At 42.2% G+C, this 20,659-nt stretch overlaps 1 protein-coding gene across 5 annotated transcripts in view; it reads right to left on the bottom strand.

Annotated features, from left to right (window-relative positions):
• GLS (glutaminase) overlaps positions 1 to 20,659 on the bottom strand; it is a 104,701-nt gene that overhangs the window by 3,874 nt on the left and 80,168 nt on the right. For all 5 annotated transcript variants that reach the window (XM_073306196.2, XM_073306202.2, XM_073306200.2 and 2 more), the window contains 3 exons: positions 4,986 to 5,047; positions 2,005 to 2,081; positions 1,854 to 1,917 (listed from right to left, as the gene is read on the bottom strand). In XM_073306196.2, coding sequence (XP_073162297.1) covers positions 1,854 to 1,917; positions 2,005 to 2,081; positions 4,986 to 5,047 — 203 coding nt within the window. The remainder of the gene's footprint in view (positions 1 to 1,853; positions 1,918 to 2,004; positions 2,082 to 4,985; positions 5,048 to 20,659) is intronic.

The raw sequence follows: 20,659 nt of genomic DNA, 5'->3' as shown, positions 1-20,659 counted from the left end.
ATGAAGAACTTTTATTACCAGGGATTCAGAGTCCAAGGTCAGAAGGGACCACTGTAACCTTCTATACAACACAGGCCATAAAACTTCCCCAACATAATTCCTAGATGATCTCTTCTAGAAAAACATCCAATCTTAATTTAAAAAATGGTCAGTGATGTAGAATCCACCATGACCATTGGTAATACATAAAGGAAGAACCCAACTTGATCTTCAGCCCACAGGCTGATTGTGCACGGTTAGTCACTGGAAACAAAATCTTTTTACTTGAAAGTGTGAAAACTGAACACATTTGATATGGAAATCACTAAAAGACGATAAAAACTGATTTTTTTCAGTCATTTTTCACATCAGAACTGCACTTTAATGGATAGCGTCAGACTAAACAAAACATAGCTAAACACACATACAAGCGTAACTGCTGCTATTTTCACATCATCCACACTAAACCCTCTCAAATGTAACAACAATATGCAAAGGCTATTGCATACAATTGTATATTTTCCCCTCTTAAACAGGAGAGTAAGAGATATCTAAATATAGTATTTCAACAAAGCCAATGTAAAGTATTTATTTTTTGCCTTCCTTTCACCAAGTAAATCAACCCCAGAAACGTGCCTCAGATTATTGGTACTGAAGTGTTTTCCTAGTGTTGATCTTTGACGTCCTTTTAGTACAGGACAAACTCTTCCCCTGAGGGGTTTTAATGGAAAAGCTGGTAGTTAGAGCAGGTGTAAACACAATGCAGATTTCCCACCAAACTTGGTTACATTTTAATTGTGGTGTATGAACTCTGTAGCACTGTGAGTTCCTTTTGAAAAGGACAGTATCAAAAAGTAAAAATCTCACCTTAACAGGAAAGCTTCAAAAAATCACAGGTAATGATAAATGACTCAAAACGCTCTGCCTTTCTGACACTCCTATAAGTGCCGTAAGGAGGACATTGTGCACATAATACAAGACATTAGCAGACTTATATTAGTCTGTACAGCATCACATGAAATAAACTATCAAATTAAAGCTAATTCTATGCTTTACTGTTAAATAGCAAAATCACTGTTCTGCGGAGGGAAGCATTGAAAGGTACACGCACACTGAAGGAAGCAGAGACAACGACACAAATGTACTTGATTAAGAGAGCTAGAGAGAGTGGGCGAGCGTGGTTTCATTACTGATGTCGGGCCTTGTTTTCTTTTGGTGAGGGACCTTGCACGGACCTATTTTTTTCTGGTTTCCAATGCCACACTCTGAGTTACAATAATAAAACTGGAGGTGAAATTAAAAACAAAGTTAATGATTATACATAACAAACCATGTGAACTGCACCTCTCTCAGGACACCAGAACAGTAAAACAGCCTTTTTTAATGGGGTCAAGTTCACACTGAAGTTTGTGAATAGTTTTAGTTAATTTGGACAGGAACACACAGAGACACCTCTTACACCCACATCCGCGTGCGTGTTCCGCATGTATGTTCACACACACACACACACACACACACACACACACATCAAACTACAAATTCCTTTTTCTTGCTTTGATGCCTATTTTGAAAGAAAATTCTCTAGCCAGTGATTTATTTTCTCAGTCTTCCCTACTGAGGTCTGGAATTCCTGCTTCTTTAAGGGAGGAATTAGTGTTGCTAGATCAAATGAGCAGAAACAGCTCCAGGGAGCTCTAGCACCAGCTGCAAGTTAGCTGGGTAGATCAGATGGTCCCAATTGTCACTAGTTTCAGCATCCAATGAGATTTCAGAGGAAACAAGGACTCCGGTCCATTGACCGCACTAGAGTTGGATTCACCAATCTAATTAGTTACTGGAGCTCCCCTCCTTCATACAACAGTGCAACTACTCACCTGTCTTTGGGGAAAGGATTCACTTTGCAGGCTTCCAGCAAAAATTTAATTACTTCCACATGACCTATAAAATAAAAGAAGGATTTAATATACTTTTTAAATTAAGCCCACTAAATTAATAGATAATATTTTATTTGTCAAGAGTCATTACCTTCTGCAGCTGCTACGTGCAATGCTGTTCGTGAATCATAATCTCTTTGCTCCATATCCATACCCGACAAAGCAAATCTGAAAAGCCAAATTCAGAAAGACAATCTTAGAAAGAATTACAAAAATACAGAAGTGATCATACTTCTACTGTAAAACAATGAAATGCCCTCTGACAGGATTTAAGTGGTATCTGTGACACTGTACCCCATATTGTTCATAGTGATGTTATGATAGGATTATGACAGTTATGTATTTTATGCAAGATAGATCAGTGAGGTGTCTTTGGAAAGGTTATGATCTGCTGAATAGGATTATCCTACTTGTATGCATGTATCATTTTTGTATCTGAAGTTAGGAATATTGACTATGTACCTGTACGTATTGACTATGTATCTGTGGCAATTCTTCAACAAAAAAATCTTCAAAAACAGACTTCAACGAGAAACTGTAGAATTGGAATTAATTTGCAAACTGGACACCATCAAATTAGGCCTGAATAAAGACTGGGAGTGGCTGGGTCACTACAAAAAAGTAATTTTCCCTCTGCTGAATGAGCTACGTCCACCTTGATTGCATTGGCCTCGTTAGCACTACAAAAGTACTTTTCCCTCTCTTGATATTCACCCCTTCTTGCCAATTGTTGAGAATAGGCATCTTCCACCTTAACTGAATTGGCCTCATTAGCACTGACCGCCACTTGGTAAGGCAACTCCCATCTTTTCATGTGCTGTAATATTTATACTGCTTACTGTATTTTTCACTCCGTGCATCTGATGAATTGGGTTTTAGCCCACGAAAGCTTATGCCAAATAAATTTGTTAGTCTCTAAGGTGCCACAAGGACTCCTTGTTGTTTTTGCTGATACAGACTAACACGGCTACCACTCTGAAACCTGTATTACAAATGTGTTTACACCTGCGGAATACCCACTAGACAAGATGCTTTCATTCTAAAAAGTTGGGTGGGGAAGGGCCATTAGAGAAAACAATAGGCATTAGAAGATGCTTATCTCCCACCTGGGGGCCTTCCTGAGGATGCTGCACACTGCCTCTGAGTCATGGCTGCTGTGACACTACAGCGACATGTCACCAGGTCACCTGGTGCTGGATTCCATCTTGGGATGTCAATATACTTCCACTGACTGGTGTGGGAACTAAGCTTGGAAACAAAGGGTTTCTGCCATATGCAAAAGCTATATAAGGCAAGGGAGTAACATTATCTTGGTTCTTCACTGACTCCCCACCCAAAGAGACTCCTAGAAACACCTAAGGAACAAATATTGAACTGACGGAACTGCTGGACTTTTAGCCTGTGAATGGAATACCCGGGGATTCCAAGCTGTAAGCAAGTGCAGCTTGCCCTTTAAGAATCTGCAGCCTGCTTGTATCATCACTTAGATCAGATATGAATACCAAATTCTCATCCTATGTAGTACATATTAAGCTTAGTTTGCATTTTTTATTTGCTAGGTAATCTGCTTTGATCTGTTTGCTAGCCCTTATAATCACTTAAAATCTATCTTTTATAGTTAATAAACTGGTTTCTGATTTATCTAAAACCAGTATGTGGAAGTCAGAACTTGGGGCAGAAAGCTGTTGTATATTCCTCTCTACATTGAGGGACGGGGCCAATTTCATAAGCTTACCCTGTGCAGTCCCTGTGCAATGCAAGATGGTATAGTTTTGGGTTTACACCCCAAAGGGGGTGCGTGCCTGAGTAGCTGGGAAGCTCCCTAGTTGGAGTCAAACCATGCAAGGCTGAGCACAGCGTCTGCATGCAACTGCAGCTGGGTGTTTCCCTACCTGTATGTGTGCTGGTGGAAGTGCAGTCTGGTCACAGCAGTACAGTGTAAAGGGAGCCCAGGCTGGTGGGTCAGGGGCTCAGGGGTACCCCAGGTCCAGATGGCACCCCCGGGGGGAACCCGTCACAGTATCAAAAGTACATTATATTTTCATCTGAGATTTAATAAAAGAGGCACCAAAGTGACCTGGCTTTAAGATTAGACTAGAGATTTGGCTTCCTTCCTGGCATCTTCATCTGTGGTTCCAGTCACAAAAATCACTCTTAAAATGCCACTATGGAGCATACTTATGTGCATACATACCTCTCTCAGTCCAGCCAAAACCCTAGTTCCAGGCAGATTCTCTGACTGGGTGAGATCACTTTGGGATGTGAAGTACAAACAGAACTTACATCAGCTGGAGAAATTTCATGGAAAATCCCCCCCGTGTCGGAAGAATCTCTAACCAGTATAAAGCTACTACAGCAGCTCCACTGCTAGCTTTGTCCCAGCTTTGCAAAGGTACAGTGAAGAATTAAGCCTTCCACATTTATCTGCTCTCTCAGGGACTTTGTGTGAAATCTGCTTAGTGTAAAATGCAAAAGGATTTTTAAATACTGCCAGCCCTACAAAAAACAAACAAAACAAAACAAAAACCATACGTGGGATCTGAAAATCAAGCTGGGTTCCATCTGGCTCCTACCTCACTAGCAATAAACATTCCTCAATTTGAGCTTTGCTCACAGTTCTGGAATTGGTTCACAAGGCAGACTAGAACCCAGCTTGCTCTTCCATTGCTGTAAAAATTTGTGAGGAAGATAACATGACTGAGACACAAACTGATTTTTCCATTTATATCAAAGCAGCGTGGTGCCATTTTATATGGTTATACCTCTGACTATAACCTGATGTACACATTATTTTTCATATTATCCACATGAAGTTTTGATATGCAGAACAAAGGACTGATTGTGTAATAAGCTTAACTCCTTGTTCTGTTGGGATCTGAAGACTAGACATTAAAAGCAGTGCTAGATCCAATAGAGCACATTCTTTTAACACCTCGTGTGTTTAAATGGCCCTGCTACCTTGGCGTATTAAAGCAGCTCTAACGTCTCCTAACATGGTCATATGTTCAGAAACAAAGTATAATAGTAGTCGAAACAAGTGATGTCCTTTCCCCAACACCATATTGGTTTTACCTTCGGAGTGCAGATACATCCCCAGTGTAGGCAGCAAACAAGAGATTTATCACAGACTTCACCTGCAAAGTGGGAAGGAAAAAAGTTTTTTTTTTCTCTTGAGGTGACTTGTGGGAAGAAAGCTAAGATATAGTAGGGTCACTGTTGGCAAACATGTCAACTATGTAACAATTTCTCTAGGTACATTTGCAGTACAATCTGAAAACGTTGTCAGATCGAATTCCAAACAGCTTCACCACAGGTAATTTATTGGTCCAACTCTGAATGCATAGAAACACTAGAAAGTAGAACATCACCAATTTGTATTTTACTATGACAAAAATCTCGAAATATTTTCCTTTGTTGGCCAAATTGTATTTCTCTTTTAAATGTAACACTATATACTACCCACTCTCTAACCCACTGCATGATTTGCATAATTCATCATGACTGATCGTTTACGCTGAATAGATACTTGAAGAGTAGGGGATGTTACCAGTCAGCACGAAGGATTCCAAGGAAAAGCTGTCTGAGGACATCTGCATACAGCACCTGTTTCAATACACTGTTGTTGCTCATACTTTCCATCACTTTAGCTGATATACTATGGAGGCTTTTTACAGACTACATCCCAGAATGCTTCACAGTGTTAAATAATAAAAAGAAAAACTAATAAGCATAAGCAAGACAGAAAAGGCACATTTCAAAAAGGCTGCTCTAGATAATAAGGGCCAAATACACATTTCACACAGTTGGTTTCATCAGCATTTATGGCCAGGTAGAGATACCAAGTCTTATCCTTTTACAATGAGATTTGCAACATTGCACTGCCCTCCAACACCAAGGTTCCCAAGCTTAAACTCTTCCACTCAGTTTGGTTTGAGCTCTGCCTCCTTTATAGACTATCATTGTAACAGACCAATACAGAATCACCATTCTTCTTGGTGCACCAGAAAGGAAGGAATTCTCTACACACGCCCACCCAAACCTCTCCACCTGTTCCCCGAACAGCGTGGACGTAGTCCTGGGGCACTGGGAGCAGGTTAAGGGGTGCTGTGTCATCATCTGTGCCTTTCATAAGCCAGAATCGAGGAATCATTTCACATTACCAAGTACCAAATGAAGGTATTTGTTATAAAGCAGCACAGTAACCTATATGGAAAGAAGAGAAGGGCATAAACAAGTCACTTCTTTACAGCATATGCTGTGACCTCAAAACCTGTAACACAAAGACGAAGGCAGGCACAGCCAGTGTCTTTAGTCCAGCAGTATATGAACACTAGTGGGGTTACCTTGAATCAATATTAGCAGACTCACTGGCGTACTGTCCTCCTGCCTTGCCCCCTTGTGTGGACACTGACACAAGGTCTCTGGGCTTTAGCACTCTGACAACTTTCTTGGGCTACCCTGGAGTCATAGGTGCACTGGGTCAAGTCACCTTTTGCCCTTTTGTGAAGAAAATGACAAAATCCAAAGTCTATTAACTTAGGGCCTAGACTTACAAGGTGCTGAGGGCCTGTGACTCCCAATGACTTCAGTGGGAGGTGAGGACACCTGCCAATTTGCAGGGTGGGCCCCAAGAACGCGCTCTTGTTATCATTCGTTTCATGCTCTCTGCTATTAGCCAAGCTACTTGCTATATTTTGTTGTTCTTGTGGTGTGCTTGACTGCAACTGTCACGCACAGATAGACCTGTATCATTAACATGGTCAGGCAGGGCAAAGCATGGAGCTCTGGAGCTCAAGCTGGTTACTTATGTTTACTTGGCTACCACGATAAAAAATAATGTCAGACTGTCACTCCAGGAGTTTTAAAACCTCCCCTTTTTCTCCAAGAGATCAATTAAATAGAGGGGAAAGGCTGCATATGCTGTCAAGTTACTCCTGGGTTTCAGTCCACTATTTATTATATACAGCTTATAGAAAAGGTTTTGTAATTAATTAACTGCCTCATTGCAATGTATTATACCCATTTTCTAGTCTATATGCTGTTTTGGTTTTTTTCTTTTAGCACACGCACAAACAATGCCAGACTGAGAGGAAAGACTGTCCAATACTTAGAGCACTAGCCAAAGACTTGGGAGGTCTGGGTTTAATTCTTTGCTGCCTGAGACTTCCTGGGTGACATGGGGCAAGTCACTGAACCTCTCTTTGCCTCAGTTCTCCATCTGTAAAATGGGGAGACTAGCCCTGCTCTGCCTCACAGGGGTGTTGAGAATAAAGACATTCAGGATTGTAAGGTGCCTTACAATACTGTGGAGATGTGAGTACTTAAGACAGGTAGATTGAATTAATCTATTTATCAGGAGAAACAGCAGCAACTTCCTCACACTATCCTGCTAATGTGTCCCTGCCTTGTTATTGGAGGAGTCGCTCCCCCGAATGAAAATGTAGTTCAACTTCCATGACCATTCAATTCCTGACCTCTTTACTGAGACGACCAATGAAAGTGCCAAACAGCGGGATGGTTCTAGCTTTGTGATGTGGACATGTACTCTGCGGGTTATGCTGAGACCACCAAACCCATTTCAGATAAGCTACTGGACAGCTACTAGATGGTAACATGGCCACTACTGACATGAGCTGGAGCTATACAGTTCTGTACCCCATTACTGACCCCTTTAAGTACAGTTGATGACACTGTACTTTTCCAGGTATCTGTCTGAAGTCTGTGTTTAGAAATATAGGCAACAAATGGAAATTAGCTTAACTACCTTTTAATTTTATCTGAATGCAATTCAGGAAGTGGCTCTCCCCAGAGATGAGTGAAAACTGCTACACTGCTTGCAAGAACCCCCCACCTACTCTTTAGGTTGCTGACAGTATAAAATTTAAGAATTATGGGCTCAAAACTGTGAGCTGCTGAGCACCCTCAATTCCCAATTCAGCATGAGTTGAGGGCATTCTGCACCTTGTAATATAGGTGCAGAGAAAATTAAACTCTTGATTTGAGCTAGGCTAATTTGCATTTCCCAGAAGTATTTTTAAGGTCCTCTTTAAACAGTTTTCCTCCTCCTGCTTTGCTATTAAACTGGAAAATCCAGAATGTAACTTTCTAAGCAAAGATGAAGCCAAAGGATTGTGAGTGGCTACAGATCCAGTTAAAAACTTTGTATTCATAAGTTATTTATTTTCCTGCATTTCTGTGAGCAACAGATAATTTTGACTCTACATCTTCTAAAAGTCTTGACCATACTATATCAATTTAGGAGAAAACGTTCTGTTCATAAGACAAAGCAATGAGAGGTCTGAGATACAGGCACAACAGTGGTCTCATGCTCACAAGTCTTTTACTGAATTCAGCCTTCAGTAAATCACACACATCACTAAACAAAATCTACGCCACTCCTCACTACTGTACGCAATGTTGGTGGGGACGCAGATATTTGGCCTCCTTCTACAAACCTTTGCAGAAGACATTCCTTACCCTTCTCTCTGGAGTTTCTGGGCTCTGTAGGAGAGAGAGGCTCCTTCCTTTTCTGAGTGCTTGTCAGCATCTCTCACCCCTACGTCTCACCATGAGTGTGTGACTCACAAAACAAGAGTAAGGGAGTGGACTTTTCCATGGGAATTATTCAAAAGGTAGCAGCTGAAAACCACACATATGGGCATATAAATGGATCCAACTACTAAACCTCAAGGAACACCGAAAATCCTCTCAACAAATACCAGACATTGCTTGAATTCCAGATGAGACTTTCCACAGCCCTTTCAGAAGGTTCCAGAAAGGAACTGTTTCTGTGAATTTTGGTTATATCCAAATATTGTAATAATCTAACTAATGTTAACACACCATATATCAGTCTGATAAACGCAATTATATTCAGCAAAAATGTATTGTGAAAAGTAACTAAAAAGAGCCAGATGTTGGAGGATTTGTATTTATGGAAGTTAACTCAGAAGATATCAAAGCAGTTTTGTATTCTAAAAATTAAAAATGAACAGCCAGCACTCTCTGAAATTGTTAGCCTGAAACAATGGCATCTACTGCAAAAGTGAAAACTTTGATATAGAAGGTAGCCAAATAGTTTACGTTGTTCTTGGGAGCAGGCAAGGAAATATGAGGAGCAAGATTGTGTTGCAACACAAAATAAATGAGAGCAAAAACTCCAGTATGTTGTGGGAGATAAGTAGAATGGGTTCATAAACTGATAGTCAATTGCTTAGGGAAACATTTTATGCCAGTGAAACCAGCCAATCTGATTAGAAGCAATCGCCACCACTCTAGCCACACAAACGATAAGGAATGGTATGTCTGATGTTCAGAAGTTGACTGTTTATGCTACTCAAATTGGTAGAAACATTTTTCTCTTCATCTTCAAAAACAAGAATAGGAAATTCACCTTATGCCTGATCCAAGCCGACTGAAGTCTAGGCGAGTCTTTCCACCAACTGCAGTAGGCTTTGGAGCAAGCCCTTACTATATACTCTCTGTAGCCAAGGAGATTTAAGCAGCTGAAGGACAAGTAGAAGGGAGTGATTGTTAAATGTATGTTTTGGATTAAATACCAGCACACGGCTCCGGTGCAGAATCCAAAATGGAACAGTTATATCTTATAGTGGACCAACTTCTGTTTGTCAAAAACAGAAAAAAGTTAGTCCAATAAAAGATATTACCTTACCCAGCTTGTCTCTCTAAAATCCTGGGACCAATATGGCTACAACAACACTACAGACTGTTACATTTAACATTCTAACGTGAGTTCTGACACACAGTACGTGATGAGAAATGTAAAGTAAACTGGCTCTTAGTGCTTGCATCGATTTCCTTTCAGAGTGCTGGAAAACAAAATATGGGTATTAAGCCGCTGCTGCTGCCAACTCAGGTTTGTACCAACTTAGTTTTTCTGATTTTATTTTTGTATTCTAATTCTGACATGAATTAAGGGGGTTTGTTACCGTTTTTTTGGGAGGGGGGAGTCTGTCAGAGGAAGTTCCAGGCAGAAAATATGAACTATCCTGTGCTCCAAAAATCAGCTAAAAGTGGCCAACATGAAAAAATATTCTGGCCATAGTTAACACCGGCTTTTCAAAAGTGTTATGCTGTTGGATGTATTATTGTAAAAACTCTTTGCCACCATGAACACAACCCCACTTGTGTAGGAGGTATTATCCTAATTTTGAAATTGAGGGAGAGGGGTTAAATGTCTTCCCCAAGAACACAGCATCTGTCATTCCTAGCTCTGAGACCTGAAACTAGTTCAACCCCTTGCCATTTTCTGCTTTACAGCCATGTATCCTTATTAAAGCCATTTAAACCAACTTAAATCTCTTAAAATGTATGACCAGAGTCAACTATTTAAGAAGGCAGCTTGCTATTTAAGCATAAACTAGTTGGCAGTCCTCTGGGTTCACTCATCGTCCACTTCATGTGGCAAACAAGGCATTTTGAGCAATGTTCCATCTCAGTAGTGATTGGTATGATATGACAGCCTCACTGTCCTAAGTAGGAAGTTCTGTGCTCACAATACAGTTTCTAGTAGACAGCTGTCCATCACCACAAAAATCACTGCAACTGGCACCCATGCTGGCAGTCTTAGAAGCACTAAGGATTGCATGGGCATGGAGACTGAACAGCATTTTCTCATCGCTAGACGTGGTTCCCCCAGAGGAAACAGACAGGGAAATTGTGCACTACTCCTACTGTGGGGAAAGGGACTTTAATTTTTAGAGTTATCAGTCTAGCCCCACTGACAAGCACTGATCTCATATGGGTAAATGTATACAAGGCTGCAAAGGTAGTAGTTGTAAAAAGCATCTCTTTGTTTTGTCCTTTCCCCACTGCACTAACTTGGTGTGGTATATTGTTACTGGCATTTAAATAAAGACAATAAGGGTTATTAAAGAATCCCCATTCCAGATTTGAAAACAAAAATCCAAGCCTGCCACATTAGAAAGATTTCTCAATAGTGTAAAAGTTTCCAACCCCAAGTCAAAGACATGAGCATGGTTGGAAACAGCTAACAATGAACGGTCCTATCCACGCCACTAGAATAACTGTGTGTGCATCTGATGAAGTGAGCTGTAGCTCACGAAAGCTGACGCTCAAATAAACTGGTTAGTCTCTAAGGTGCCACAAGTACTCCTTTTCTTTTTGCGAATACAGACTAACACGGCTGCTACTCTGAAACCTGTGTTGTAACCATGTTTGGAGTAAGGGGGACTTCCTGTATTATCAAAGTAGCTGGTTTTGCTGTTTTCACTGTGTAAACAGGACCTCAAAGTTTCATGAGATATCTCAAAGCAAACAAATATATTTGCACACAAGTGATATGATGGGAATCATTTACCACCAGTTAGCACAGAAATGTAACAAACGTTTACTTTATATAAATAATTCTCTTACACATGATCAGGTATGGCTGTGATGATCATCATTCAAGCTAACCTCTTCCCTGAGTTACATGATGCAGAGCTCTATTCATTAGAAAAGATCCAGGCCCTGCCAGGTCGTGGATCATGTTCAATTCAGCAAGATATTGTCTGGGTCGCCCAATCAATTATTTCTGTCTTGTGGAAGTGCCAGCCAAGGAATAAGGGTGTTTGCTTAATTTAACTGTCTCTCTTCAATCCCTTAACAGTTTTGCACATGATATAGGAGAGAGAAATGTCGCTGCTGCGCATGCAGGAAAAAAAACCTGTTTGGAAAAAATTAATTTAGCTCAAAACTGGATTAACTCCATCAGAAGCTCTTGGCTGAGCAGGGTCACTGAATCCAGATTATAATCTATTACTGTGTGTCCTGCTTTTCCGAGAGTCCTCCCACGCTCTTTAGAAAGCATTACAGCCTCTTCACCCATTTTTCATTAAATAATATTATTACTGGCTTTAATATTTTCCAGGTGATCATCCTGTGGGATGCCATCAACCATGACAGCCCTCTGCCCTGGGTTACTGCTTGTGGATTTGCTGATACCACACCCTGATCGTGACCAGTGTTATTTAATAAATATTGTATCATGGCAAAATCCTTATATGTCTCGTTCAGGGACTCGCTGCCTGTGTTCAATCCACATGAAGATTTTTTTTAGCCAATTAGCAGCAATCCACTCAGCAGGTCACGTAGAAAACATCTATAAGGTACAAATGAATGTACCTTTTCTGGTGGTCTATCACTAAGGCACCCAAACCTGGAAATTTCCATATATTGCCTGTTGCTCTGAAAAATGGTGTTCGTACATCTGCAGAAGTAACGTGTTTGAGGTAGACACGTTGTTGTGTTGCCCAGGAAGAAGGGTACCAACTACAAAACCAATTGTCATCATCACCATACTCTTAAGCTGGCCAAGTAGCAACTTCCCACAGAAAGGGTGACCTATTGTGACAATGGCCAATATTATGTAGTAACAGTCAAAAGTTTCATCCTGGTCAATCAGAGCACAAGGTCATAACTAAAAAATTTTGTTTTGATCCAAAGGTGCACATATTAACTGGGCTCGTGGAAATTTGTCCTGTACCTGTTTTTGAAAATGAAACCGTTATCACCACTAATCCAGAATACCAGGATCTAGTCCAGCAAAGAACACACCAATGTTCCAGCTTCATATTCCCCCACTAGATTTAAAACTGAAGCAATTAATAGAGAGTAAATATTCACACTTAATAACATCTAGTGATGAAGTAACCAAGGCAGGACAAATGTTCACAAGGTTAATGGACGGAAGTGATGAGGTGCTAGCTAAATGGAGACTGGAATAAAGGGAAGGATTTTGTGCAAGATATTGCAGTCGAAATAATCGTTGTTGTATTGTGTTGTATGCATTGTAAAATCAGGGGTCCATGCAAAGGATATCAAACACCTTCTGTGGGAAGTCAACCCCAAGTTATCTCCACTCAGAATTCTATTACCTTTCAGGAGGTGACCAATCAACCTCAAGTAACCCAATCTGAGAAGCCATGTGTGTCCATGCAACCAGCACCAATATACCAGGTACCTGAATATCCCTATGCACCTATTCATCCACAACAGCCACTAACAGGATGTCCAGTTCCTAAGCCTCCATATGGAGATATTGTAAGACCCTAAATAGTTCCGTTCACTAGTAATCACCCCATCAAAGGGGGGACAGGCGACGATTTGCAGCCAGCTATGTTGCTATAGATACATGGGCATATTAAGGTATAGGTACAGATTAAGGCAATAATATAAAAGCCTATAAGTCTCAAACCCATAAAGCAACAGGTTAACCAAACTAACAGAGGCCTAAGGCCTAAAACCTTGACATAAGTAACTAATCGCATAAATGACCCACTGTCACAAGATCACAAGACAGAGTTTTGTCATAAGCAACTGTTGCTAAATTGCTGACAGGTAACCACAAAATGCCAGAGGAACTTTAGATATTTTAAGGTAAGAATATCAGCAGATGTCCCACCAAAAGAATATCATGGTGACTAAATGATATATATGCTAATAAACTTGAAGCAAAAGACCTAGTAATCTATGGGAGAAGGGCACCCCAATATTAGTAAGGTGAGGAAATACAGAAAAGGTAAAGGTGTTGAAACACCTACTGAATATGCATTAAGCATAGTACATGTTAGTGTAATCTATGATAAAAGATGGCATCTCAGCCCATGCACTCCTGAGAGATTTCCTGGAACCAGTCAGGCCAAGGACCACTCTTGGGTCATCTTACCTACTACGGTGCTCCCCAACAAAGGATAGTGTGAGCATGCAAGAGGAAGTTACTAACCTTGTGAAGTAACTGAGGTTCTTTGAGATGTGTCCCCCCTCAGGGGTGCTCCACTCTAGGTGTGCCTGTGTCCCTGCCGCTAGGGTCAGAGATTTTTGATAGCAGTGCCTGTTTGGGCCACACATACGTTATCCCTGTCTCACGCCGTACTTGGCCGTTATACAGTGCTGTGCAGCCAAACTGCCCTCAATTCCTTCTCTACCACAGAGTCTATATATAAGAACTCAGAAGTAGAGGGACGGAGGACAGGTAGTGGAGCACCCATAGGGGGACACATCTCAAAAGAACCTCAGTTACTGCTCAAGGTGAGTAACCTCCTCTTCGAGTAGCATCCATATGCGTGCTCCACTCTAAGTGGTTGTAAAGCAGTGCCCCTATTGGATTTCTTGTTGATGATGAAACAGTCAATTCAAACAGTGCATCAGATGCAGAGTCATAAGTGATAGCAGAATGATCTGTAAATGTGTGAACGGACACCCAGGTCGCTGCTCTATAAATGTCTGTGATCAGAACATCATTCAAGAAAGCTATGGAGGTGGAATGCCATCTTGTAGAGTGCGTGCAAGTCCCCGGTGGGGGTTGCAAGTAGTGCTGACAAGAGCAATAGTTGACACCATCAGATATCCATTTCAAGAATTTTTGCTTAGATATCGAGGCTCCTTTAGATCTATCTGCTACGGAAAGGAACGGTCTTGGAAATTTTCTGAAAGGCTTGGTTCTTTCTAAATAGAAGGCTAATGCTCTCCTAACATCCAGTGTGTGCAATATTGCCTCCTTTTTAGCCCCGTGAGGATTGGGGAAGAACGATGGGAGGTGGATAGGCTGATTCAAGTCAAAGGATGAAGGCACACGAGGTAGGAACTTTGAGTGCAGTTGAAAAGTGACCTAATCCTTGAAGAAAACGGTAAAGAGAGGGTATGCCATGAGAGCCCCTCTCTCCTCCCATTCTAGGGGCGGACATGATGGCCACTAGAAATGCCGTTTTCATAGAGAGGTGTAGGAGTGAGCAAATGGCCATAGGTTCAAAAGGGGGGGACCTATGAGGCAGCATAGAAATAAATTAAGGTCCCGTGCAATCTCAAATTTGAAGATAAAGGTTCTCCATACCTTTAAGAAACATCTTTTTGTTGTGGAATAAGCAAATACTGAGTGCCCTTCTATTTGGCGTTGGAAGGTTGTAATGGCTGCGAGATGTACTCTCAGTGAATTTAACAATAGTCCTGATTTTTTTTAGTTCCAGGATATAGCCTAGCACCAGAGACAAAGGAGAGAATATAGTGGTAACTTGTCTAGTGTAACACCATATTTGGAATCTCTTCCATTTCTGAATGTGTGTGTGGTGAGTGGTTGTTTTCCTGATACTTATCAGAACTTTATTGTGTCCTCCATTTAGGAGCCACACTTTCAGGCAGAGAATTCCCAGATTCGGGTGGTGGATCTGGCCCACATCCTGAGAAAGGAGTTGTGAAATGGGGTGAAGAGCGATTGGAGGGTCATCTGTAAAAAGTAAGGAAATTGTGTCTGTCTGCGCCCTGCTGGAGCTATCAAAATAACTTTGGCCTTTTCTTCCTTTATTTTGTGTATTACTTTAGGTCAGGGTGGCCAACCTGTGGCTCCGGAGCCGCATGTGGCTCTTCAGGAGTTAATATGCGGCTCCTCGTATAGGCACCGACTTCGGGGCTGGAGCTGCAGGTGCCAACTTTCCAGTGTGCTGGGGGGTGCTCACTGCTCATCCCATGGCTCTGCCTCTACTCCACCCCTTCCGGCCCCCTCCCCTGAGCCTGCAGTACCCTCGCTTCTTCCCCATCCCCCCCTCAGAGCCTCCTGCACACCACAAAACAGCTGATTGGGAGGTGCGGGGAGGGAGGGGGAGGTGTTGATCGGCGGGGTTGCTGGTGGGTGGGAGATGCTAGAAGTGGAGGGGAAGGAGCTGATGGGGGATTGCTGACATATTATTGTGGCTCTTTGGCAATGTACATTGGTAAATTCTGGCTTCTGCTCAGGCTCAGATTGGCCACCCCTGCTTTAGGTATTAATTGAATGGGAGGAACCACATGTAAGAGATGTCTGTTCCACTTGAGAAGGACGGCATCCACAAGAGATCAACGACCTGACCTGCTCTTGAGCAGAATTGTGGGCATTTGCTGTTCTCGGCTGTGGCAAAGAGGTCTATTCACAGGAGTTCCCTGGGTATGAATATTCTGTGTAGAATGGTGGTATCTATTTCCCACTTGTGTTCTTGGGAGAACTTCCTGCTGAGTGTGTCTGCTGTGATGTTCTGAAGTCCTGGCAGGTAAGCAGCTGAGGTATGGATCCTGTGCTGGATACAACAATTCCATAATTTCACTGCTTCAGCACAAGGGAAGGTGATCTTTCTTCCCCTTCATGGTTATGTAAAACATGCAAGTGACGTTGTCTGTCATTATCTTTGGGTGTTTGTTCTTGATTATTGGTAAAAAGTGTGAGCAGGCATTTCTTACTGCTCTGAGCTCTAGCAGGTTGATGTGTAACGTTGACTCCGAAGGGGACCACTTGCCCTGCTCTGTATACTCATCCAAGTGGGCTCCCCATCTTAATAAGGATGCATTTGTAATCAGTATTAGTGAAGGAGGTAGTTAGATGAAGAGAACTCTGGCACACACATTGTGGAGATCCGTCTACCAGTTGAGTAAGTTTTTGTCTGTAGAGGGCATTGAGATAAGCTTGTTTAAATTGGATCTGTTGGGTAGTTTTTGAGCCACTCCTGGAGACAACGCATGTGGAGTCTGGCATGTGTTATGAGAAAGATGCTCACCGCCATGTGCTCCAGTAGTTGTAGGCAGGTTTTGGCTGATACCTATGGACTGGTCTGAACTGTTGAGACCAAGCTAACTAAGGTGCTGAATCTATGCACTGGAAGGAAGGCTTTGGCCTCCACTACCTCAAGATAGGCCCCTATGAACTAAAAGTTGTCAGTGCTGATTTCTGAGTATTTATTTGAAAGCCTATTTGTAAGAAAAGGTCCAGGGCCGATTGCATAGCTATTAATGCCTTGTCTAGAAAAGGAACTTTGAGCAAACAATCGTCCAAATATGGAAATATAATAATTCTTTGTTTCTGGAAGTGTGCAGCTACAACAGCGAGGACCTTGGAGAACACCCTGGGTGCAGATGACAGGTTGAACGGGAGCACTTTATATTGGAAGTGATCCTGTCCCAGGGTGAACCTGAGGAATCTCCTGTGTGATCAATTAATGGTAATATGAAAATAGGCATCTTGGAGATCAAGGGCTGAGAACCAATCCCTCTGGTCCAGTGATGAGATTATTGCTACGAAAGTAACCATCTTGAACTGTTGTACTTTCATGAACTTGTTGAGTGCCCTTGAGTCTAGAATGGGTCTCCACCCACCACTCTTTTTCTGTATCAGAAAATACTTGGAATAGAAACCCTTCCCCTTTGTGTTGGATTGAAACTAGTTCTATTGCACCTAGTTGTAGGAGTTTTTTCATTTCCTCGTGTAAAAGGTGCTCACGAGAGAGGTCCCTGAAGAGGGAGGGTGGTAAAGTGGATTGAGTATACATGGTGATAATTTCTAAGACCCACTTCTCTGTGGTGATATTCTGCCACATTTGAGAGAAGAGGGTAAGGCTGTTGCCAAACTGATGGAAATGCTTAGGCTGTTGCAGCAAGTGACTTTAGGGGTGGTAACGTGGGGCTTTGATCAAAATTATTGCTTTGATGTAGATGGCTGAGACACTGATATTTGTGATGGGGCAGTCTATGTTTTGCAGCCCTCTGTCTCTTTCTCTTTGTGGGTCATAGTGTCTTTGAGGAGGGAGAAACTGAGTCTCTGTGCACTGTGGTATTTACCAGATCTTCCTTCTCTTTTATATAGGGATCTAAATACCTCAAGACCATAGAGTTGCCCTCAAATCTTTAAAGGAGTGGAAGGATTCGTCTGTCCTATTTGCAAATAAATTTGACCCCTCAAAGAGGAGATCCTCCACGGTGGCTTGAACCTCCCTCGAGAACCCTAAGATATGAAGCCATGATGCCCTTCGCATGACCACTGCTGTCGATATCGAGCTACTAGCTGTGTCATACGCATCCAAGGAAGCTTGTAATGCAATCCTCATGTTGCCAGCACCCAGTGCCGAGAGGCAAAACAACAGCAGGGGTTCGTTACCTGGTGTGCTTCACTCAGTAATCACAATGGGGTGGAGAAGCAGAAAAGTTTATTTGCAGCTGCAAACAAGGTACAGGGAGAATAGAATCTCAAATCCTGCACACCAGAGCAGGTTATTACACACACTTTTATATTCCTTAATGCTACTGCACTACACATCAGCCAATTAAAACTTTGCACAAATACTCTGCCTTCCAACAATATTTATTTCCTGTAACCTCTAACAAGCATTCCTAGCAACTTAAACAACCAGCACATTCTGTCTGGCCTTGTAGCTCTCTCTCCTATTATCTTTAACATGGTGTCAGCAAACCTTACACTATAAGGCATTATCTGCAGCTGCAACATTGTTTTAAGAGCAAAAGAGCTTACTTAAACCAGCCAGGCCTGAATTCTATTAAGGGAGGTTGAGAAGAAGCCCTTAGGCCTTCAGCAGGGAGACTTCCTCGACCCTTATGGCGTTCCATCCCCTCGACTTAACTAGTGGCCATGCCCTGGGGTCTCCAACACTCACCAGGAATCAGAGTAACAGCCGTGTTAGTCTGTATTCGCAAAAAGAAAAGGAGTACTTGTGGCACCTTAGAGACCAACCAATTTATTTGAGCATGAGCTTTCGTGAGCTACAGCTCACTTCATCGGATGCATACTGTGGACACTACAGAAGACATTATATACACAGAGACCATGAAACAATATCTCCTCCCACCCCACTCTCCTGCTGGTAATAGCTTATCTAAAGTGATCATCAAGTTGGGCCATTTCCAGCACAAATCCAGGTTCTCACCCTCCGCCCCCCCCCCCACAAACTCACTCTCCTGCTCGTGATAGCCCATCCAAAGTGACCACTCTCTTTAAAATGTGTATGATAATCAAGGTGGGCCATTTCCAGCACAAATCCAGGTTTTCTCACCCCCTCACCCCCCTCCAAAAACCACACACACAAACTCACTCTCCTGCTGGCAATAGCTCATCCAAACTGACCACTCTCCTTACAATGAGCATGATAATCAAGGTGGGCCATTTCCAGCATGAATCCAAGTTTAACCAGAACGTTGGGGCGAGGGGTGGAAAAAAACAAGGGGAAATAGGCTACCTTGCATAATGACTTAGCCACTCCCAGTCTCTATTTAAGCCTAAATTAATAGTATCCAATTTGCAAATGAATTCCAATTCAGCAGTTTCTCGCTGGAGTCTGGATTTGAAGTTTTTTTGTTGTAAGATAGCGACCTTCATGTCTGTGATTGCGTGACCAGAGAGATTGAAGTGTTCTCCGACTGGTTTATGAATGTTATAATTCTTGACATCTGATTTGTGTCCCTTTGTTCTTTTACGTAGAGACTGTCCAGTTTGACCAATGTACATGGCCAGCAATGCCGCTCAGCAATGCCACTCATCCAGACTCTAGCGAGAAACTGCTGAATTGGAATTCATTTGCAAATTGGATACTATTAATTTAGGCTTAAATAGAGACTGGGAGTGGCTAAGTCATTATGCAAGGTAGCCTATTTCCCCTTGTTCCCCCCCCCCCCCCCGACATTCTGGTTAAACTTGGATTTATGCTGGAAATGGCCCACCTTGATTATCATGCACATTGTAAGGAGAGTGGTCAGTTTGGATGAGCTATTGCCAGCAGGAGAGTGAGTTTGTGTGTATGTGTGTGGGGGGGAGGGGGCTGAGAAAACCTGGATTTGTGCTGGAAATGGCCCACCTTGATTATCATGCACATTGTAGGGAGAGTGGTCGCTTTGGATGAGCTATTACCAGCAGGAGAGTGAGTTTGTATGTGTGGTTTTTGGAGGGGGGTGAGGGGGTGAGAAAACCTGGATTTGTGCTGGAAATGGCCCACCTTGATTATCATACACATTTTAAAGAGAGTGGTCACTTTGGATGGGCTATCACGAGCAGGAGAGTGAGTTTGTGTGGGGGGGCGGGGGCGGAGGGTGAGAAAACCTGGATTTGTGCTGGAAATGGCCCAACTTGATGATCACTTTAGATAAGCTATTACCAGCAGGAGAGTGGGGTGGGAGGAGGTATTGTTTCATGGTTTCTGTGTACATAATGTCTTCTGTAGTTTCCACAGTATGCATCTGATGAAGTGAGCTGTAGCTCACGAAAGCTCATGCTCAAATAAATTGGTTAGTCTCTAAGGTGCCACAAGTAATCCTTTTCTTTTTACTCACCAGGAAATGACCCTTAGCCATGATTGCTTGAAATTGTTCTTTTTTATCAGCTGGAATATAATGAATAAACTCACTCAATTTTGAATAATTAGTATGACTGCATTTTGCCATAAGGGCTTCATAGCTGTCAATTCTAAACTGCAGTGTTGCTGATGAAGATGCTTTGTGATCAAATAAATCTAAAAGCTTCTAGGCTTTATCATATGGAGTGATTTTAGTGTGGTACTGTCTGCCATGTTCATTCACAGCATCGAAAACAAATTAATTCAGCAGGGGATGAGAAAATAAAAAGTCCATGCCTTTAGAGGGTATATAATACTTTTTCTCTGCCCTCTTGCAAGTGTGGGGGATTGTGGCCGGTGTCCACCAGATAGCTTTAGCTGGGTCCATCAGTGCCTCATTAATGAGAGGTGCAATTTTCACTGATGCCGATGTCTGGAGGATAGCAAGCAACTTCTGCTGAAATTCTTTAGCCTCTTCAATGGGGATTTGTAGAGAATAATTTTCTCTTTGAAGAACTCCTGAAAATGCTTGAAATCATCTGCTGCTATTGGGGGGGAGAGAAGGCATGACAGCCTCATCAAGAGAAGATGAAGAAATATTGGTTGCAGGTGTGGCTTCTTTTTCTGGTCTCTTCTCCTGTTCCTCAAAGG

This window comes from Lepidochelys kempii, chromosome 11 (assembly GCF_965140285.1).
Source record: "Lepidochelys kempii isolate rLepKem1 chromosome 11, rLepKem1.hap1, whole genome shotgun sequence".
NCBI lineage: Eukaryota > Metazoa > Chordata > Testudines > Cheloniidae > Lepidochelys > Lepidochelys kempii.
This window is presented reverse-complemented; position numbering and strand designations above follow the sequence as displayed.